The sequence below is a fragment of the Puma concolor genome, chromosome C2 (assembly GCF_028749965.1).
Source record: "Puma concolor isolate L17-30 chromosome C2, mPumCon1.1.hap2, whole genome shotgun sequence".
NCBI classification, from domain to species: Eukaryota; Metazoa; Chordata; class Mammalia; order Carnivora; family Felidae; genus Puma; species Puma concolor.
In genome coordinates, this window is record NC_141675.1 from 156,461,725 (window position 1) to 156,484,319 (window position 22,595).

General features: G+C 58.0%; 1 protein-coding gene across 1 annotated transcript in view; it reads right to left on the reverse strand.

Annotated features, from left to right (window-relative positions):
* Positions 1-16,069, reverse strand: part of C2CD2 (C2 calcium dependent domain containing 2) — a 49,412-nt gene extending 33,343 nt beyond the window's left edge. Inside the window, exons 1-2 of the mRNA XM_086676025.1 lie at positions 15,442-16,069; positions 5,988-6,086 (exon numbers count right to left, since the gene is read on the reverse strand). Of these exons, the coding sequence (XP_086532151.1) occupies positions 5,988-6,086; positions 15,442-15,714 (372 nt within the window). The 5' untranslated portion in view covers positions 15,715-16,069. The remainder of the gene's footprint in view (positions 1-5,987; positions 6,087-15,441) is intronic.
* Between the last annotated feature and the right edge of the window lie 6,526 nt (positions 16,070-22,595).

Sequence of the window (22,595 nt, forward strand, 5' to 3'; positions counted from 1 at the left end):
CAAAATAATAATAATAATAATAATAATAATAATAATAATAATAATAATAAATAATCAACCAGGCTTCTTGCAGCCAGGGAGAGAACCACGGACAACCCGGACCGTGCCACCCTTGCAAACCGAGGGGCCCGCTGAGGTCTGGGAAGAGCACAGGGGACCCCGGATGCTCTCAGAGTAGGTCTCAGTACACACGCCGGTGACAGCCTCAGGTAGAAAGCACGGGCACGCACAGTGCACGACACACACCCCGGGCCGGCTGTGGGTTCCCCGACATGCGACGCGGAACAAGATTCTGGGGGAGAGTCCGCGCAGTTGTCTCAGTTCTGTCTGTTCTGTTTTCCAGAAGCAGAGGTGAGTTCTTGCCCTTCCCTCTCGCCCCCCCCCTTCGCCACCGTCTCTTTCGCGGCCGGGTGGGGGCAGGAGCAGGCGGGAAAGAACAGCAAGAACGTGCAGTCCCAGCAGGGACGATGGCGCGCCGTGCTTCAGCCTGCTTCTGGAGGCCGACTGGGCTTCAACTCTAGCCTCTACCACTTCGTAGCTCAGAGTCAAGTTGGCCAAGTGATTGAGCCTCTCTGTGCCTCGGTTTCCTCCTCTGGACAACGGGCGTGATTCTTGTTCCGGCAGAGAAGTATGGTGAACGCGGAGAGGCCAGGCCCGTGGCCCCGATAGCATCGGGGGCCAGGGCACAGGCTGGCCCTCGCTCGTCCCACAACCCTGCCGGGGAAGGACGCGTCCTTCGCCGACCCTACCTGCCTACGGCTCAGAACGAGAAGGAAGCACCCAAACGAGCCCAGATCCAGCTGGTGTCTCCCGGGCTTCTGAGCTGGGCTTTCCTCCACGCTGGGTGGGTTATTACGTCGATTCTAAACTGTAACCTACAGATGATCATTATACCATTAGAAGCTTCTATTTATTTATATACCATAAGAAGCCTCTATTTATTTACGGATGGCGCTGCAGACCGGGATAAGTAAGGCTTTCCACAGGACACCTGGCCTCACACCAAGAAAGCCCACGTGGCTCACAGCCTCCGAAGACGGCTTCCAGCACCAAGCGTGACCCTTGTTCTCACCCGCAAGCCTTCCGAGCGGTTGTGTCCAAAGAGATACGCCACGCTCCCGACAGGAAATGCATGGCTCCGTCACTGGGTACTTGTCACGGCACGACTCTCAAAGCCTGACTCATACTGGAGGAGTGGCCACATGGCCCTCGCAGACCTCTTACCTCCATGGAACCCGGCGCGGCATTTCTAAATCCACGGACACGCCGTGAAAGGGCTATTGGGACGTCTCGCGGGGGAAGAACTCGCTCTCGGGCCACGTGCGCTGGAGAAACAAAGGCTCTCCTTTTCTGGGTCAAACGTTCTGCAGCAAAACTCTCCCAGGATGTGTGCAGAAAGAGAACGTAGGTAGAAACTCGTCGCTCTTGTGTAAGAGGGTAATTACAGTCTGGGAGAAATAAATATATTCAGTGCGTGTTGGGACTGGAAGAGAAGGCAGAGAGAGTCCCGGGAGAAAAGTTCAAAGGTGATGCCTTTGGTGCAGAGGGCCCCACGGGGAACGCCTGGGTCCTGCCTCCCGCCGGGGCCACCCGAGACCGCACACAGGGAGCCACAGCGACAGGGATGTGACAGAAAGATGTCCCGCCAGGCGAGCACAGGCTCCCTGCAAGGACAGAATTCCTGCAGGAAACTCCACCACTCAAAACCCCCGCAGGGCTTGGTGCTTGGGATAAACGTCTGGTCTTTGTCCCCGGCTCCCGGCTCCCAAAACCACTGCAGTCTCCCAAACGATGACGGTGTTTTGTGTGTGCCATGGAGATGACTGATGGCGGGAGGTCCATGCGTCGCTGCGGGACGGGGGCTGGTTACCAGCAATGCCAGCCACGATCAGGGGGTTGGAACCTTCGGCCCCACTCCTGGCCTCCAGGGAGTTCAATCGTGATTTGCTAGTGATTTACTCAATCCCGCCTGAGTAATGAAACCTGCAGAAAAACTCCAAACGGTGGGATTTGGAGAGCTCTGGGTCCGCCCACACGACAGGGTGCTAGGAGGGTGGTGTGCCCAGAGAGGGGCCCCTTGCCCCAGCCCTTGCCCTGTGCATCTGTCCCCTCTGGCTGTTCTTTCCCCGTGATGTGAATACTAGGAAGTAAGCTGGTTTCCCGAATGCCGTGAGTTGTGGCAGCAAATGATCAAACCCGAGGAGGAGTGGGAATCCCCGACTTTATGGCCCAGACTGGAGACTGGCATCTAAAGGGGGGTAGTCGTGTGGGGCTGCGCCCTTCCCCTGGGGCCCTGTGTGGAATTCGGCTCAGAATGGAACCGAGCTACCGAACACCCAGTTGGTTGTTGCGGGTTGGAAAAAGCCCACACCCCTGGCGTCCGGGCGCTGCAGGCATGCGGCGCACCTGCTGAGCCAAGGCCGTCCAGGGTGAGCGTTCGGCACCCATCACGGGCTGTGCAAGACGACTCACACCTCCCTAAGCTGAGCGAGACCTCACTTTCAGCGTAGGACATGGCAGTGGGGCATTTGCTGATGAGCAAGACATCTGCCAAGGCGATTAGTTTGGCGCCCGGGGGTCTCCAGGGGTTGCAGGAAAAAGTCCAGCACCGGGCACCCTGAGAGCGGGTGCTCCTTGGTTCCTTGGTGGCCCGCAGACACTCAGGGCCAAACACGAGTCGGGAAGGTGCTCACAAAAGGAGATCAGAGTCCCCATTCGCATCTAGACGACCAGAGATGTGACTACACGCTCGACCCGCTTGGTCCAGCCTGGACGTGTCCTTGTCATTAACTCAGGGGCCATCCCACATGTCCCTCATCAGGGCTGGGTCGGGGAGATGGGAAAGATACAGGCCGATCACACAGGGCGAGCTCAGGAAGGGGAGGGTGACACCCGCGAAACCACACGTCTGTATTTCTTTCTAACCTTTGTTGGTGGGTCCCAAGTGCCGTCACAGCTTCTTCCTTCTCAAGAACCACGCGGGGCACAGAAGATACGTAGCGAAGCTGACAGAGGCTTCGGTACGTGTGAACATGTTGGGGGGCAGGCAGATCCTAAGAGGAGGAGGACCCCATTGCTGTGAGCGTCCTGCCCGATGCAGCGGTCCAAGAACACAAGGTTCGAGGTCCCAGAAGGCGAGGAGACAGGCTCTGGCGTGTTCCCACCTCCCCTGGCACACAGGTGTCAAGAGACCTCCCTCCAAGGTCACAGCACAACAGAGACTCTGATGAACCCGCCTTCGTGACTTCAAACGCACCGTGGTCAGCCAGAAGGCTCGTCCGCCCGTCCGTCCGTCCGTCCATGAATGGGGAAGGCGGAGCGCAGGACCCTCGAACTGGGGGGTTTCCTACACCCAACCTCCCAGGGGCCAGGCAGATGCCAACAGGGCGCCCCCCCCCACTGGTCTGGGGGGGTCTGGGGGCCTGACACCCGACTGGCCGGCCAGCTGGCCCGAGGACAGCACCACCCGTAGCCTTGACAAGGCAATGACAGACTTCCATTTCCTCATCTGGCCACGAACACGTGCAAGTCAAAAGCTCTGAAGAAACTCGTAAGACGAAACAAGATCCTGTATGTGCTCTGCCAACTGTCTGCAGTGCGTAAGACCCTTCAGGGAGTTCACTGGGGGCGGGGGGCAGCGGCCCCTTCCCGGGGGGAGCAGAGGAAGAGGGCTACGTGCAGGGGACAAGAGGACAGGTGTCTATATTTTTTCAACCTTTTTTTTTTTTTAAAAAGAGAGAGACGGAGGGCAAGCAGGGGAAGGGCAGAGAGAGGGGGAGACACAGAATCCGGAACAGGCTCCAGGCCCCGAGCCGGCAGCACAGAGCCCCACGCGGGGCTCGAACTCACGGACCGCGAGATCGTGACCCGAGCTGAAGTCGGACGCTTAGCCGACGGAGCCACCCAGGCGCCCCATACACTGTTCCCAACGTTTTCATGAGCGTGCGCCATTTCTGTCGCTGTATTAAAATAAACATGGCTTCACCATCCGCTTCCTGAGGTTGCTTTTCTAGCACTAAACGTGAAGACCTTCGAAAATGCTCGAGCGCCAGGTCCACCTGTCGGTTCCCTCCTCTGCACCTCCGGGCCAGCCCTGAACTCTTCCTCCCCGACTGGGACAGTGTCAGAAAGCACCTAGCAGAAACTGCCACCACGAAGGGCTTCGGTCCCTATCGGCCAATGACAGGGAGGCGGCTCCCGGAGTGAACTGCCCTCACCCCCCCAGTGTCATAAAAGCACCAGGCACCTCTTCAGCCCTCACAGGCCATGCTGGTCTCAGCACCCCGGCATCGTTACCACCAGCCTCCTCCTGTAACCCCAATATCTTCCAGAGACTTCCCCACCGTCGTTACAGGGAGAACATCGCACGAGACTCCAGCACCGGCAAGGGGGAGGGGGGCGGAGAGCCCTCCTGGGCCGCCAGGACGCAGCAGGCGGGGAACGGCGCTCTGGTGGCCAATCCTGGAACCCTTGGTCAAGGTGCAGCGGGCACGCCTACAACCCTGCAGCTCACCTGCTCGTGAGCCGTCCCCCTGCTGGCGCCTGAGGACTCGGGACAGTAACCCTGCCAAGCGCCACGCGGGTTTGCTGTGCTTGTGGAAGACAGAACACAACTCGCTTATCCACCGACAGAAGAAGAACACGGAGGCTGTGGTCCAGCCAGAAGCCTGAGCTGTAAAGAGAAGCAACCAGGCGCGCCTGGCGGGGGGGCTCAGGCGGTTGAGCGTCCGACTTCGGCTCAGGTCACGGTCTCACAGTTTGTGGGTTCGAGCCCCGCGTCGGGCTCTGCGCTGACAGCCTGCTTGGGATTTTCTCTCTCTCCCCCTCCCCCGCTTGCTCTCTCTGTCTCTAAACAAACCAACCAACAAACCAACAGAAAAGGAACCCGAGCGGCAAACAATACTCTACAGCGGGGACGGGGAGCAGAATCCAAGGGGCAGGGCTCGGGGTCCGGCGATGCTCTCCTTCACCAGCCATCTGGGCTCACGCAGCTGCCCCCCACTGTCTGCTAAATGGCGCGTGTGCAACTTGGCAGGGAAAGGTAGACAGACACGGGGGGGTAACCCTTCCATGTAAGAGAAGGCGTCTGAGGACTTTTTGCAGATACTTGCCATTAAAAAACAAAATTTCTGGGGCGCCTGGGTGGCTCAGTCGGTTAAGTGGCCGACCTCGGCTCAGGTCATGATCTCACGGTCCGTGAGTTCAAGCCCCGCGTCGGGCTCTGTGCTGACAGCTCAGAGCCTGGAGCCTGCTTTGATTCTGTGTCTCCCTCTCTCTCTGACCCTCCCCTGTTCATGTTCTGTCTCTCTCTGTCTCAAAAATAAATAAACGTTAAAAAAATTTTTTTTTAAATAAAAAATAAAAAACAAAATTTCTGTTTTCACCATTCACAGCATTCGACCCGTCTAATAAGTAATTTTAACCTGTGAATGATCACAGGCTGGAAGACGAACTCTCCGTAGCATCGAAATGGCTCAAATCTATGCCACCTGTATATATGCACACGCATAAATACATGCATTTTGTTGAGATGTAATTCACAGGTCGTTTAACTTGCCCGTCACCCCATAAAGACACGCTGCACCCGTGGGCAGGCAGAATCCGTTGCCCCCCACCCCGTGCCCGGCGACCCTGAGTCCATGTCCCGTCTCCCTGGATGGATCCATCCGGGACACGCGACATAAGCACCATCACACGAGAAGCGGCTTCTTCACTCGACACCGTGTGTTCAAGACCCAGGCATGCGGCATGCGTCCGACTCCTTTTTTAAGGCCAAAGCACATCCCGTTGTGCTGATCGACCATAGCTTACGAATCCGTTCATCACAGGATAGACCAGAATTTTTTTTTTTTTTTAGGTTTTTAAGGTGCCCACATTTTCAATAATCCTAAGACCCAATAACCTCCCCCCGACCCCCACCACCTAGGCTTTACATTTGCTCCCTCGGCAGGTAAGGGTCCACGGCAGGCGCCCACGCCCCAGCTCACCTTCTCCTGGGCTGACCTGGCCACGCTGGAGACCCGGTGCACCTCTAGCCCCAGGGGCTGCCACAGCGGGTCCTCCTCGAAGGACAGGAGCAGCGGGCCCTGGAACAGAGGGAGAAGCACGGTGAGGCCCTCCTTAAAACCGGCACACTGGCGAGAAAGCTCTGCAAAGCTGGGAACGTCATCTGACTCCTGTCACTCAAATGTGTGCTTCTAAACAGCAGCAGGGGTCACGGAGAGCACACGCCCCCGAGAACCTGCTCACGACGCGGTGTGCCCGGGCCGGGCTTTGGTTCCCAGAGCGGGATGGCAAACAACCCAGGGAGGTGGCCCTAACAACGGCAAAGGGAACCCTGAACACCCGTGTTTACACGGGCAGGAGAGAAGCCCGGCTCCCGGGGCAGCGTGCTTGGGGTGACCCCGCAGGTCCAGCACCGTATCTGGCCAAGCACCGCAAGTTCAAGGGCTCCGTCTTCTTCTCCTGGCAAAGGCCAGCCTTCTCTCTGGTCGTAGAAGACCGCCTCTCCCCGTCCACGCGGTTGCCCGTGTTGTGACTTCAGGTGCGGCCCCTTCCCCTCTCCCAGGGCCCGGCCGCCTCTCGCTGGAACTTGAGATCCCTTGGCTCAGAATGAACCAGCCTGGCTGCTGTGCCCAAGGAGCGGGTTCCTGAGCCCCTGCTGCCCAGAGCTTTGGAGCCGCCGGGCTCCTGCCCCCCAAGGTCTCCTGGTTCAACTCTGCCCTCAGCTCTGTGCACCTTACCGCACCCCGTGAGTAAACCCTTCGGCGGCTTATCAGCCTAGGTCCATTTTGGTTTTTGCAATTAAAAATCTCCAAATGAGGGGTGCCTGGGTAGCTCGGTGGGCTAAGCGTCCGACTCCTGATTTCAGCTCCGGTCATGATCTCACAGTTCGGGAGTTCCAGCCCCACATCCGGCTCTGTGCTGATAACACGGAGCCTGCTTAGAATTCTTTCTCTGCCCGTCTCTCTACCCGCCCCCCCTTCCCAGCCCAAGCTCACGCTCTCTCTCAAAATAAATAAACTTAAAAAAAAATTTTTTTTTAATCTCCAAATGAGACGTAGGCAATTAAATCAATATGTCCACAAGGCGGTAACATTGATGTTTTATAAAATAATAAATCAGGGCAGGGATAGTCAACCAAGTCTTGGCCTTTTCGATTTCTTATGTTTTTAAGTTTATTTATTTATTTTGAGTGGGGGGACAGACAGAGGGAATGAGAGACAGAGAGAGAGAGAGAGAGAGAGAGAGAGAGAGAGAGAGAGAGAGAAACCCAAGCAGGTTCCATGCTGTCAGAGTGTGGGGCTCAAACCCACGAACCATGAGATCATGACCTGAGCCAAAATGCACCAAAGCTCTCCTGGCAAGCACAGTGCCATCAAGCAAGTGATGGAGTTCTCCCGGGGCTGTTTCTTAACAATTCCCGAGGACCAAGAGTGACACTGAAAGACACAGAACGTTCTCGTTAACATGCTTCTAACCTCGCCCTGCTTTTAGTGACATCTACCTCCCCCCTAAAAGTCATCAGGGGAGAATCCAGTCTACTTCTCAAGAGAGATGCAGTCACGGCCCGGGCCCCTCTGCAGACACTCCCCACGGCCGGAGGTTGTGTCCCGTGTCTGTGTGCCCTGCTGGCCAGCGGCAGGTGCCCGCCGCGAGCTCGCTGAGCGCACAGAACCGCTGGCTCAGGGAGCTGATTGATAGAGATTCAACATCATCACCTGCTGCCCCCAGATCAGTGGATTCAGGTTGTCCTCTCCCACTTCTGGCACCTTTGGGACTGAAACCCTGAGAAGGTTCCACTGGGAGATTCAATGTCAAGCGGCGGTCTCGCAAAGGAAGTACGGTATTTGTGTTCAAATAAGGACCCGGGGATTCCTTTTCCCTCCCACGCTGCCTGAGGCTCGGGTTCCGGAAGCCCAGCGAGCACGCGGAATCGCTCATACCCTGTCCGTTGCAGAGTCTACAGGGCAAGACTTCACGCCCGCACGGAGAAGCAACACACAGGCATCGGCAGGAGCACGCTGAGGAAGGAAAACCAGGAGGAGGACCACCCAGCGTGAACACATGTTACAGAACCTCCGCAATTCAAACTGTGTGGTGCAGGTGCATGAACACGCAGACGGTCCAGGGGACTAGAACAGCCCGTCCAGAATACACCCAAATGCACGGACACACTTCGTATACACCCAAATGCACGGACACACTTTGTATACGTCGAACGTGGCATTCCAAATCACTGGGTAAAAAAATGAATTTTAAAAATCAGGAGCGGGGGGTGTCTGGGTGGTTTAGTTGGTTAAGCATCTGACTCTTGCTTTTGGCTCAGATCACGATCTCACAGCTCCGAGTCGGGCTCTGTGCTGATGGTGGGAAGCCTGCTTGGGATTTTCTCTCTCTCCCGCCCCACCCCTCCCCTGCTCTCTCTCTCTCTCTCTCTTAAATAAATGAACTCTTGGGGCGTCTGGGTGGCTCAGTCGGTTGGGCAGCTGATTTCGGCTCAGGTCACCATCTCACAGCTCATGAGTTCGAGCCCCGCGTCGGGCTCTGTGCTGACAGCTCGGAGCCTGGAGCCTGCTTTGGATTCTGTGTCTCCCTCTCTCTCTGCCCCTCCCTTGCTCACCCTCTGTCTCTCTCTCTCAAAAATAAATAAACATTAAAAAAAATTAAAAAAAAAAATAAATGAACTCTAAAAAAAGTCAGGATGTGGGAGAAATCCCAGATGGAACACAAACACCAACAAACAAACCTACCCCATTACAAATGAACGCCATAACCCCCACCCCCAAAGGGGTGGGAAGACACACCTCTCACCTAAGAAACTTTGGATGACAGCAGCCTGACTGCAGCAGGCATAACCTCGTCAGTAGGTGTGTTTCTCGTGGGTGCTAACCTTAGCAATGCTGAAACGACTTTGTGCGAGTCCTAGAACTGACCCAGTAAGTAAATATGTTACAGACAGGAAGGGCCAGATGCCTCAGTCTTGGAGACGGAAGGTACAATTAAGGAAAGAAGGAGGCTGACCTCTGCGCTGTTGGGCTGCAATCCGAGCCATCAGTGTGAAGTCATGCTCTCTCAGAGGCGGACAGAAAGGTCCAGAATGGCCGACATGTGCAAACACACACTTATTTCCGAGCTCTGTGCACGGAAAGGGTCTGGAAGGAATGAGACCCCAGCAGTAATGAGCACACACGATGCCCAGATCTTGGTTTCTAAACACCTCCCCAAGGAAAGGCATCAGCACTGCTGGCAGAAGTGGCTGAACCCAGGGCTGGAAGAGGGGAAAATAAAAGGCTGGAGAGGAGTCTAGAACAAACGTCTTGTGGAGTCACGAAGAAAGGAAGTGCTAAATCAATACACGTTTGGTATCGGGATGGAAGAACACAAGAGGCTACCAAGAAATAGCCACAAGCCGCACAAGTGCCGATCATCGAGTGGATACGGACAAGGAGACGGGTAGCTCTTTCTCGCAGTAGAATTGCAACGAACAAACGCGGGAGAGAAGGAAACGGAGAACCATCAGCCACAAACTGTACGGAAGCAAATGTTGCAGACCAGGTACACCCTGGATGCCTAAATCAGTGAGCTGAAGTTTGACAAGTGCCAGATTTACATCGTCTCAAAGTAGCTCCCCGAAGTATCTGTTCACCACAAAGGCGAGGACAGGACAGGAGACAAGGTATAAAGCAGAAAACCCGACAGAAACCATCCGAACCACGGGACCGAGGCCAACGTCCCAGCAGTAAGTCTCTGACATCACAAAGCCCACGATACAGGACACTAATAGGGGCACATGACTCCTGTGGTTTCACAGCCCAATCCTGTAAAAACACCAAACCGAGGGGCATGGGGCAACACGACAATCCATCCTCTTCAGAGTCCTCAAGGTGCAAGACAATGAAAGCCTGGGGAACGATTATAGACTCGGGGAGACTAGGCGAGACCGCGGTTCAGTGCCCGCCGTGGGACCTGCGTGGGACCCCGGAACGATGAAAGGGTACTGGCAGACTGGGTGAAATTCGAGGAAGGTCTTCAGCTGAAGGCTTTGTGCGGGTGTCAATTCCTTCTCTGTCACACTGCTTGTATCAGGGCACTAGGAATTCTGGTAACATTGTGCCGATGTTAATTTCTTGGTTCCGATGCTATGTTCTGGTTATGTAAGGCTGGGCGAGGAAATGTATGGAACTCTGTTATTTTTGTAACTCTATCTAAAAGCAGTTGGGGCGCCTGGGTGGCGCAGTCGGTTAAGCGTCCGACTTCAGCCAGGTCACGATCTCGCGGTCCGTGAGTTCGAGCCCCGCGTCGGGCTCTGGGCTGATGGCTCGGAGCCTGGAGCCTGTTTCCGATTCTGTGTCTCCCTCTCTCTCTGCCCCTCCCCCGTTCATGCTCTGTCTCTCTCTGTCCCAAAAATAAATAAACGTTGAAAAAAAAAAAATTTAAAAGCAGTAAAAAGTTGTTTTGTTTTCTTTTTAAAGGCTTTGCAAGGAAACTGCCCACCTTTAAATTGACCCTTCTTCCTACCTGCCCTACACGGGGCCCATCTCACCCGTGGTGGACTGTTTTCCAGGTTGGACCCCAAACTGTCCTCTTCTACCGAGGAAGCACAGAGAGGTCAGGCTTGCCCAAGGTCACACAGCCCCAGAGCTGCCTTCTGGCCTCAATAGGGCACACACTGCTGTTCCAAGCCGTTCGAGAAGTCCCCTCCCTCCTCAGCAACCCACGGCTGGGCCGGTGGGAATGGAAGTTAGCTTTGGCCGCGTTCAAGTTGACGTACGCACGACACCCACTCTTCCTTCCCCCGAATTCCTGTCTCTTTAGGAGAACGGGTGAGCGCAAAGCCCAGCCGGAACTGGAGCCTCCTCCCGGGTTGCGGATTGACAATTTGCAAAGTCATCAGTGAGCCTCGTTTACTGTTGATTCTTTAGAAGTGAAAAACAAAGCACATGAAACAGCTTGTTTTGCCCAGGCTTGGCCGGCTCCCAGGGAGGGAAGGCCTGTGTCCAGATGGGGTGATGCACGTGCCCCCCCCCCCCCGGTTCCTCCTCCTCCAGGGACAGGTTCCTACCAGGGCCTGACATTCACCCCCCGACTGTCACCTGCTCCAGGCCAGCCTTGTGCTGGGTGCAGAGGCGGCCGTGCCCGGACGGTCAGGGGTCTGGCCGGGCTCACCATCCTGGGAGCGGACCAGGGCACAAGTGACCACGAGGGGCAGGGAGCAGGGCAGGTGGCTGGGCTGGGGCTGGGGCAGCATCCTCACAGAACGGGAGGCCCGGGGGCCTCTGCGCTGCGACCTGGAAGGTTAATGAAGTGTTCCGGACAAAAGGAATGGCCCGTGGGAAGGCCCCACAAGGACAGAACCCTGAATGTTTGAGCAACAGAAAGACAATCGGTTCAGGGTGGGACAGATCCACGGCCCTGACCCAAAGTCACCTTCACGTTCTTACCGACTGACCTCCTATATTGTGGCCGCACGCGCCGGTCACGAAGTTTGGATTTTTTGTGAGCGCCGCTCAAAGCTCGCGGCGAAAAACTGTGAAGTCTTGTCGCTTTGTTTACTTTTTCAAATGTCAAGGCTCATACACAAGTCAGAGAGAGCTATTAATAACACGGTTCAAGTTCACACGGCGTCTTTTTTTTTTTTTTTTTTTTTTTTTTTTTTTTTTTTTTTTTACAAAGACCACAAATTGTCCTGCAGTGCTGGTCCTCTGCATTGAGAACATTCCTCCGAAAAAATCCCCAGGCAAATGACTCAAGAGACAAATAGCTTTGGTGACCCTCCTAACTCAGGGCCTCAGCCAAGCTGGGCAGCCCCCTTCCATCCAAGTCCAGAAGCACCGGCCACGGAACGAAGCCCTCGCTCTGGGCCCACCTCCGACCCCCCACCCTCCCCCCGTGTGGCCCGGCAGCGTCTGCCCTGAGAGGGACACCCTGCCCCGGCTGCCCGTCCACCAGCACCCTGGCTTCCAGGGCCTCCTGGCTGGGCGCTGGGGACACACAGCACCAGCGGGGCCGCTGACGCTCACCACAAACCGCTTTGTAAACATTCAGGTAAGTGCAGGGGGGCTGGAGGGAGAGCGCCAGCTGTTGCCTTGGGATGCTGGGGTATTAGTTCCCAGGCCGGCGACTGAGCCAGCTCTGGCGGCTTTCTGTTCTCCGCGACTCAACCGCCACCAGCTGGATGGGAATCCCGTGTTTGCAGCACCAGGGGGGACGTGTGGCTGGGTGGGGGGGACCCTGATTGCCTGGTGGCCGGCTGAGGGACAGGGGTGTCTCTGCAGGCCCCTCACTGGCGAGAAGCTACCTGGGGAGCTGGGGACAACCACAGTATATGCTGCCTGCGTTTGGCCAACCTACCGGGTCTGAACTGTGGGGCGGGGGAGGGGCAACCCGTCTGTGCTCCCCAAACCCCCGGCACCACCCCACCAGCTGGCCCAGCGGCGAGGCTTTCCTCTTGTGGCTCCCCGAGTCACCATCCCGCCTAATTTACAAACGCCTCTGGAGCGAGAGCCGGAATCCCAGGGGCCCGTCTGACACGAGCGGCCTGCACTGCCACAGTCACTGGTCATCCGGGGTCAAAGGAGAGGCCGCAAGTCACTGATCCGTCCTCAGACGCCAGAGATGCCCATTGTTAGGACGCTAGGTCAAACAACCGCGCCCTTTCACCCTTTCCGGCTGTGCCTCAAACGTGGGAACGTGTGGGTCTCAAAGGGAAACCTGCCGTGCACGGCGAGCGTGACTCCAGCCACGGGCACAGCACAGGGACACCCGCCCGGGGGCTAGGTGAGCCCGGCCTCTCCAGCACACGGAAGGGGCTCTGCTACGGAGTTTAGGGTTCCCGCCAGAGTTAAAATTCAAAGCTGGAGCAGAGAGCTTAGGTGGGGAAGGGCCACTGTCTCCGGTGACAGACAATTCCACCTGCACGGAAGATGCCAGCCAGTGTGTCCTCAACCCCCCCAGTGACGGGCTGAGAAGGGGCGTCCCAGGCCAGGGCAGGGGCAGGAGGGCGCCGCTAAGCTGCTGCTCTGGGGCGGAGAGCAGGCTCCGGGTGTCAACCCTAATCGGGGATTAGCAGGAACAGAGCCGGAGGAGGACGACAAGGGAAACTCCCGCGGGGCTGGCCGGCCACCAGGGTCGGGACAACCGCTCATGCCACACCAGCACCTGCTCTACCTAGGCCACCAGTCAGCGTGGGGACAGCGGTGGGCCTGGACAGGGCAGGGTACGACGACTCACTTACCCAGATCCTGTCTGCAAAACGTGCCATCTGAGATCAAATCAAGCAACACTTCCAGGCATCAGGGCGAGCGGAGAAACACCAGGCACCCACAGCCAATCCGCACCTGACACCGCGATGGCGACGAACCTGCGTCCTCGCAAAGCCATCAGAGCAGATCTGCCCGTTTTCAGCTTGACCCCGGTGCATTACTGCCACTTCCGGGCAGACACCGGGGAAACACTGATGTCTAAGACCCTGCAGGTGTGGCCAGCAGCACGCACAGAACAGAGAACACACAGGCCAAATCTCTGTCCCCGAACACAGAGCGCGGCCCGCTCCCACACAAAAAATGCGGGTGACCTGGGCAACACCTTCAGCTATTTCTTCGGTGTTCTCGGCTTTACCTGGCCGACCAAAGACCAGTTCCAGACCAGAGCGTTCCTCCTCTCTTCCTCAACGCTCCAGGCACGTGGGTAATCTGGAAGCATCCCATCTAAGGCAACCCTATTTTTTTTAGGCCAATCAAGAAACGTCAGGACACGAAGAGACACAACTGAAGCAGGGCCATCCCACATCTGCAGGACGCAAGGGTCATGCCTCTGCGCCGGAAGCTGTCAGGAGTCCCACGGTTAGACGTGAGGGGCGCCACAGATCACGCGGCCCAGGCTTGCTCGAATTTGACAGAGACCTGGGAAGGGGCTCCCACCTGTTCACACCACCAGCCCAAAGTATGCGCGGCCACGGAACCCAGGCCCACGACGCCAGGTCACCCGCGGGGGTCAAAGACAGCGGCCTCTTGGGGAAACGAATCCGTGTTTGCGCACATGCGTGAGGTCACATGGCTTTAAGTCCCCCACAAGAGGTGGGGTGGTTCCAGAGTCTCTGGCTGGCTCAATCAGGAAAGCTCGTGACTCTCAATCTGAGGGTTGTGAGTTCAAGCCTGGGTGTGGAGATAACTTGAGAGAGCGAGAGAGGGGGAGAGATGAGGGGGTGCCCTGAGTAGGAGATGTCCAGCTCTGGGCAGCTGGGGCACAGATTCTAGGCATCAAGACAGACGGCAGTCAGCTGACCTTGAGCTGTTTTGTTTTTTTTTTTCATCTAAAAGGTACAGTTTATTTTTTCAATAGCTCGGAACACGGTCTTTTGAGTTGATGAATTTATATTCATTTACACTCAAAGACTCTTCGTTTTTTAAATCTCTGGCTGGGCACGTCAAGGCCAGGGGGAAAGACCAGCCAGAGGGGCCCCTAGGGACTATTCTGGAGGGTGAGGCATCCAGACACGAAGCGTTCACTCTCCTTGAAGCGAATGGCCACAGGCTTCTCCCCTGAGCTGCACAGGCAGGTGAAGGAGGGTGACAGCCAAGGGTGATGAGCAAAGACTGGGGGGTACCTCCCCAAACACACCAGGCCTCGATCCCTCTGTGGAACGCCTAGAAAGAGTGGACGCCAGGGGCTTGTCATCAAGATGTCTCAAGTGTAAAAGTAAGTCACCACATCATCAGCCACGGAAGAAACACACCACAGGAGAACGCAGGAGCAGTTACGTGATAAGTCCCTGAGCTTTGAGGGCAGAGGCAGCTGGCTCCCAATCCCAGAGGCCGTGTGACCTTGGGCGGGTCGCCGAGCCTGTCTAGGCCTCAGTTTTCCCACCTGTACAATGTTGACAACGCCTCTGTGCCAGGTGTCGTGAGGACCCAAAGAGCAGATCGAGGTACCGAAAGCCCCCCGAACAATGTCCCGCAAGTGGCTGGCACTCAGCAAACGGCCACCACCTCCATGGGTCAAGGAACGCAGGCCTTTGGGAAATACATTCTTGGGCAAAAATGCATTTCTATACAAGGGATCATATTGGGGTCACGGTTACTCATCCATCAGGTGCAAAAGCAGTAAGTGTCCCGCTGGTACCGGAATCCACCTGGGACTCCAGAAGGGGCAGGGGAGCCAGGAGGGCAGTGGGCGCCTCCCACAAGTCCCTCCCGGGGCGCCCGGGGTCTGGCACACGTGATGTGTGGGGGGCAAGATCCAGCCGCTTTGTCTTGGTCCCCCATCACGGGTCCTTCGCTCTCCGGTCTGTCTCCTAACTTTCCAGAGCGCTCTGCCGCGGGGGAGGCTCACTTGCATCAGGCCGGGGCTGTGGCGAGGCTCCAGGATAGAGCGCTGCCGCGACCGCCCGCACCCGGCCACCAGCCCCGCGGCCACGAGCCGCCCTCGCAGACAACTCACCCCTTTCCGTTCGGCCTCATCATTCAGGGCGGTCACCCAGGCGGCCTGCCACTGGTTCCTCCAGCTGTTCAGCGTCAGGATCCAGGCGAGCAGCGCGTCCGACTCGGGGCGCCGGCCCTCGCCAGGCTCGGCAGCCCGCCGCGGGGGCCGGGGTCGCGCCCTGGCCAGCGCCCACTGCGCCAGGTACAGGCCCACCGTGCCCAGGGCCACGACGAAGAGCGACACCAAGAGCAGCCACTGGACCTCACCGAGCCACCAGCCCAGGCGGGACATGGTGATGGCGCATACCCGGCGCGCCTGGCCCCAACTTCCCAGGGCAGCCCCCCGGCCGGGGTGCAGGGCCCGCGGGCGGCGAGCCTAGGACATGAGCGCGCGGCCGGCGGGGCCCGCGGGGGGCGTGGAGGGGGGCGCGGCGGGGCCGGGGGTGCGCGGCTGGCGGCGCGGGCCCGGAGGCCGGGCGGCCGCGCGGGGCGAGCAGGAGGCGATGTGCGGCCGCGGCCCGGGACTGCGCCCCGGCCCCGCACACCTGGGAAATGGGGACGCGGCGCCCGGCGTTCCCGACCGGCGCGTCTGGGCAGGTCCCGGGCCGCGGCCGGCGAGCTTCCTCCTCCGCGCGCCGCCCCGGGCGTCCCGCCCGCGGCCCAGCAGTGGCCGGAGGAGGCTCGGGCCGGGGCGGGGCCTGCGGGGCCGGGACCGCCCCTGCGCCCGGGCCGTCCCGACCGCGTCCCCCCCAACCCCCCGCGTCCCGCCCCACCCTCGGCCCCTTAAAGGCCCCGCGGCCCGGCGCCCCGGTCGGGCCCCGCCCAACCACGTGCGCGCGCCGCTCGGCCCTCCGGCGACCGTCGCGGGCCGTGGCGGGGACGGGGGGGGGGGTGGGGGGGGGGTGGGGGCCTGCCTCCCCCCGCGCGGACGTGGCCCCGGCGTGGCGCCGCGACAGCTCGGTGCGCGGGGCTTTCCAGCTGGGTGGACCCCAGGGCCGCCGCGGGGCCGGCCGGCTTGGCTTCCGTGCGCCTGTGTGTGTGCGCGCCTGTGCGCGTGGAAGGGTGGTTTCTAGGATCACCATCTGCCCAGCGGCAAGACACTGTCTGGCTTTAACGGACTCGGAAAGTCCCCGGAAATCCACGACTAATCCCTGAAGTCTGGAGGGCCTGGAGCCTGGCCTCACGGGCTGCGTGCTCCTGCCCCAGAAGGTCTCAGAAAAAAATGCCCCAACTTCGCGTGGGTGTGTCGTTGCGCGTTGTGCGCGTGTGTGTCGTGTGTGTGTGTGTGTGTGTGTGTGTGTGCGTGTGCGTGCGCGCGCATGCCCCCTGCGCCCCTCACCTGGGAGACTTGGCCCCCATTCGTAGGAAATGCCGCAAAACACTAGCCCCAGATTCTCCAAGGCCGAAGGAAAGGCCTAAATCACAAAGTAGTGAATCGCAGGTATTTTCTGCAGCTGTTAGAGGCGGATTTGACCTTGAACTGGGCTGGCCAGACCCAAGGGCTTAGCCGTCGCTCACCTAGCCAGGGTCAGCCTGGTTGCTGACATCACTGGGGATTCTGGCTCTGGGGTTCTGCCCCTGCACTGGGGAAGTAAAGCCTTAGAAGCTGGCTCAGAGGGGAGTTCGCTAAGGAGACAGGCTAGTTTGGCAGATCTGGGATTGGGGCCTAGATCTGGTCCACAGGAGAGTGGCATTTTTGATATTTACTATGCAAGAGCCCTGGGAACAGTAGAGCAAAGAGAACCACGGATGATGTGCTAAATCTGTGCTGGACGCCAAGTGTTAAAGACAGGCGTGAGGTGCCTGGCTGGAGGCAGGGGGGTCAGCACAAGGGCATATGAACAAGTGTGTGTGTGCGTGCGCACGCGTGTGTGCATGCAAAGGCCCTGAGGCAGAGAGGGCAAAGGGGTGTGAGAGTTGGAGGCAGTCGGGAGGTGGGCGGAAGCTGGAACCGGAGCCCCCCAGTTATGGGTAGTGGATTGCGCCATGGAAAAGAAGCGGCAGGCTGTCTTAATGAAGCACAGAGCGGGAAAAAAAATGGAATTTTACAAATGTCACTGCCAGCAGAAGGTGGAGGGCGGTCCGGTCGGAAGGAAGCCGGAGGGGGCAGACAGGCCAGCTAGAAGGTGACCCCAAGCATCCAAGAGAAGGGTTTGAACGAGGCCTAGTGCGTGGCCGGGAGGGAACAGGCCCTTACAGGAGATTATTGCTTGCTTAGAGGCTCCAGGCCAGGAGAGACGAGGGTGAGTTTGAAGTTGTGGGCAGTGAGTAGCAGAAGGATGAAGGAGTTTACACCCCAGGGGCCTTTCTTTGAGAAGGAGGAAGGGATTGGGAGGCAGCTGGTCCAGGAGCCCTTGTGGGAAACAGAACAGGAAGCTGGCAGGGAGTGCCCAGGTGAGCTGGGGGCAGGGGGCGGGGAGCGAGCCCTTACTTGGCAGGTCTGATATTAGAAAGAGGAAGCAGAATGATCCTGGGAGCTTTCCGCAAGCTACCTGGCCATTAAACATTCCCCTGGGGGGAATGGGGCGGGGGGGGGGGGGGGGGGGGGGGGGGGGGAGAACGCTCCTTCTTTAAGAAATCTCTCCTTATTTGGAGGAGACACCGAATTATGTTCTGACCTGTAGCCAGATCCGTGCAATTGAATAATTCGGGTACTGCTGCCCCCTTACCAGCATATCAGGGATAACCAGATACCTGGGGCTCCGCGTCTCCCTGTTCTGGCTGGCTGTGGCCTTGTCCCCGGTTACCAGACGGCCAGTCCCGGTGTGACCGGTGGAACCAGTCTCTTTCCTCCACCGCCGTGTCTCCCAGGCGTACTCGCCCACTGGCTCACTTAGAGGCTGGAAACAAACTGTAAGCTAACAACCAGCCCTCGGTTTGGAATTTGTCACCCGGCTGTAAGTTTTTACAAAGGGAATGTAAACAGGTAGAGGCTGACTGACTTCTGTGTAGAAGAGAATTGAGGGGGAATGAGGGGTGGGACGTGGGACGGGCGACCGGGAAAATGCAGGTGGCCAAACCATGCGACAGGAACAGAAACATCTCGGAAGCCTGGGAGCATGCCAGCCTCCTTCCGCCTCTGCTCCCAGCCACTGTCCCCCTGCGCCCGGGCCCCTTCATCCCCTGCCTGGAGGACCTGGCCATCAGCACCCCGGCTGGCGATGCCCCCCGCTCTCGGCACAGTCCCGTCTCCGCCACCCCGAATCCCTTTAGCCCAAGGAGCCGGGACGCTGCTCTCTGCCCAGAAAGGTCTCTCCTCGCCACCAAACCTTCCAAGATGTGGTGGGCTCCAGCAAGTTCCCGGAGCTGGTGTTAACCCCGCCTGAAAGAGAGCCAGGCTGCTTTGAATGGAGCTTCTGTGAGCGGCTGGGGTGGGGGCGGGGGGCCTCAGGGCGGGGCTGGGGCCCGTGGGTCCCGGCCACCCTTCCCGAGCCAGGCTCTCATACTGCCGCCCCAGGGAGACCGTCTTCACGTGAACCTACAGGACCCACCAGAGACAGCAGCCTACCTGGAACTCTCTAGAAGGCATCACTGTGACCCTCGGACCAGGTGGTCCCACAGTGGCAGGGAGGCGACAGTAAAAGCTGGGTTTTCCAAGTCTACTGCAGAACGTTCTGCTGCTTGTGAGACAGACCACAGGCTGTGGCAGAAAAGGCTCCATTGGTCCCTTTTTTTTGTTTCACGTAAAGAACATTTCCAAAATGTAGACACACATGGCCTGCTGGGTGATCCCCATCCAGTCCCTCATTTGGGGGGACTCTGTGCATCCCAGGAGGGAAGTATTTTGACGTCTTTTCCTGCCAAACCAGGAGGTTCCGCGATGATGTTACATTTTAAAAAATTAATAAGTGTCATATGTGTTTCCTATCTATAAACAAAGTTACACATGTTAACATTTCAAGTTGTTCGTTGCCATTGAGCCACCTGTCCTTATGGATGTTTGAAAGTGCTTAACCCAAAAAATCAGGATGTATAGACTTATTCCCAAGTATACTCAATCCCAAGTAATTATGCTAAGTTTGCAGAAGGGGAATGGAGGAGGTCCTGTGAGTTGTAGTTTGTCTGTAACTTGGTAGAGAAGTTCCTTCTTCAGTTTGCACGGTTGTGATCACCTCTTGAATCATCGCGTGTGCTCGGACGGCTGCAGCTGGGGCTGTGGACGACCCCGAACCGAGTTTAAACTTGGACAGACGACCCCGGATTACAAACGTGCAGTTTCCTCCAGGGGCGCTGCACGGAAGACATTCCCAGAATTCCCTCTCGGCAAAATGCCTTCGAGATTTGGCTCCAGGGGCCCGGGCAGTGGGGTCTGAGGGGACATCTGACCGTCTCCTTGGCTACGTTCACAGGGCCCCGGTCATTTCCACAATCCGGAGGCTCGGGGTGTCTCAGGCTGGCTTCCAGTCTTGCCGCGGTGGCTACGGGGCACCTGGGAACCCTGTCAAAGGTGGCCCACCACCAGGTGCCTCAGTAGGTTAAGGGTCTCTTGATTTTGACTCAGGTCATGATCTCACCGTTCACGAGTCCGAGCCCTGCGTCGGGCTCTGTGCTGACAGCATGGAGCCTGCTTGGGATCCTCTCTCTCTCTCTCTCTCTCTCTCTCTCTCTCTCTCTCTCTCTCTCAAAATAAATATATAGACATTGAAGGTGGCCCACGGCCAGAGTCAGGCTCTGTGCCAGACAAGGCTTCCCTCTCTGTTTGACCTTGACTTCTCCTTCCTCCCCATTCATAGGACTGGCTGACGAGCTTCATCCTGGCGCGTGACCCCTTCTCTGGGGGAAGGGCAACGGTCCTGGCAGGTGCACTAACTCCCGCAGCACAGCACGGAAGGGCTGGGAGCCGCCCCCCGGCGGGAGTGACTGCTACAGAATCGGCCCCGGCCTCGCTGCACGACCCCGTGGTGGGGGTCCCTTCGATGCCCTGCGTGTGGCCGGGCGGCTGGTGGACAGACGCCGTAGCTGGCGCTCGGCTGGACGGGCTCACTCCGTTTTCAGGGCAACGCGCAGAGGATAGCATCATCCCGTTTTCAGAGTGAGGAAGCTGAGTTCAGAGAGGCTGAGTCACTTACCCAAGGCCACGCAGTGAGAAAGGGGCAGAGCCAGAGTCTGACCCTAGGGAGTATCCGCCCCAGAGCCTGTGCTCTTTCCCTCAGCATGCTACGAAAAGAGGAAAACGTTAGAGGCTGGAAAGGAAGGGGTCCCGTTTCTCGAGTGCTTGGGCGCAGATCCGTCCAAAGAAGATGAATTGCCTTTTGTGCTCTGAAGTCCAGGGGGCACGGACTCTTTCAAAACCAGAGGGGAAGGAAGTGCATCGAGGGTTCATTCGAGGGACTCACAGGGAGCTTCTGCTCTGGCCCGGGCCCTTCCTGGGGAAGACAGATTCCTGTCGCAGAGCCTGCTGGAGTGGCTGGGTAACCAGATCACCGTCCCGCAGATGCCCACCAAGGAGGGTCCGAGGGGCCATCCCCCCACCAGCAGGGCCTTCCGGGCCCCCCACCTCCCACCCTGAGGGTGAGCTGTCAACAGGATGTGCCCTCAAATCCCAGCCTGGCGATGGACCCCTCGAAGAGCCTGAGTCATGCCGCCCTGCAGGGAGGCGGGGTGGGGAGGGCTCGGGGCCAGAGGCAGGGCTTGGCCGCCTACTGTGGGCCAGCCGGCCTGCCAAGAGCCTGCCCTGGGCCACCCTGATGAATGCGGTCCCTGCAATTCTGCGCCCACGCCGGGTGGATGCAGGAATGTGACCCAGATGGCAGGCCGCATCCCTGCCAGGTGGCCCAGTTAAGCCTCCTGCACGATTGCCCAACGGCAAGGTGACAGGGCAGTTGCGCGTGCACGCGAGGCCGGGACCTAACTTAGGCACGAGAGGTTCAACCTTGCATTTTTAAAACCTCTCTGGTACGCTGAAAAGGTCCTTCTGAGGAGGCAGTCACCTAAACTGTGTGTTTTTCCTCACTCACCCCGTTGGAGAGTCAGATACATCTGCCGTATAGACGTCGGGTTCCTAGGGGCTCCTCAGGTGGCAGTGGGAGCCTGGCGAGAGGACAGGCTGAAGAGAGAGAGGAAGGCACTGGGGACAGAGACCACCCCCCCCCGCCCCCCCCCCCGCCCGCCCCTTGTTGGGACTTTGCTGTGGCCTGGTCTGCATCAGAGGCCCCAACAGAGGGTGGCGGCCATGGGGGCCTCCTGCTGGGGTCAGCCCCCTGGGCCACACCAACGAATGCGTGCTGCTCCTAGCTTCTCAGAACCTGCCCCATCCACCCCTGCAATCCCCCTGGTGTTGCCATTCCCAGTGCTGACTCGGGAACGACACAGGCTTCATCCAGGGGATGGCTCAGCTAGAGAAGGGCATGCTCAGAGCCGGTCAGCCGGGCCCCACAGGCCGGAGGAAGGGCTCAGCCACCCGATGTGGGACTCCGGAAGTCTCCTCCTGCAAATGTAATTAATGTCTTAGTTAATTACATTTAATTAATTAAATGGTGGGGGCATAAGGATAGAGTCAACTAAATATCTGGAGAGGTGGGGTGGCTCAGTCGGTTAAGCGTCCGACTTTGGCTCGGGTCATGACCTCACGGTTCGTGGGTTCGAGCCCCGCGTCGGGCTCTGTGCTGACAGCTCGGAGCCCGGAGCCTGCTTCGTATTCTGTGCCTCCGTCTCTCTCTGCCCCTCCCCCACTTGTGCTCTGTCTCTCTCTCTCTCTGTCTCTCAAAAATAAATAAATGTTAAAAAAATTAAAAAAAAATATCTGGAGGGGTATTTCACCTCTTTGAGAGTTAAAGGACACCACCATCAAAGCACTTTTTTTCTTTTTAAAAAGTACTTTTAAATGTTTAGTAATTTTTGAGAGAGAGAGAGAGTGTGTGTATGCACAAGCAGGTAAGGGGCAGAGAGAGACAGAGGGGGAGACACAGAATCAGAAGCAGGCTCCAGGCTCCGAGCTGTCAGCACAGAGCCCGACGTGGGGCTCGAACCCATGACCAGTGAGATCATGACCTGAGCCAAAGTCAGATGCTTAACCGACTGAGCCACCCAAGTGCCTCCTAAGGGCCTTTCAAACATCCCAGGAGCACCTGTTCACCTACAAAGTCATTCACGTGCTCATCACAAACGACTACTGGCCCAAATAACCCGATAGGACAAAGCGAGCAATTTTGCTGGTCTGGAAAATCCTTCAGT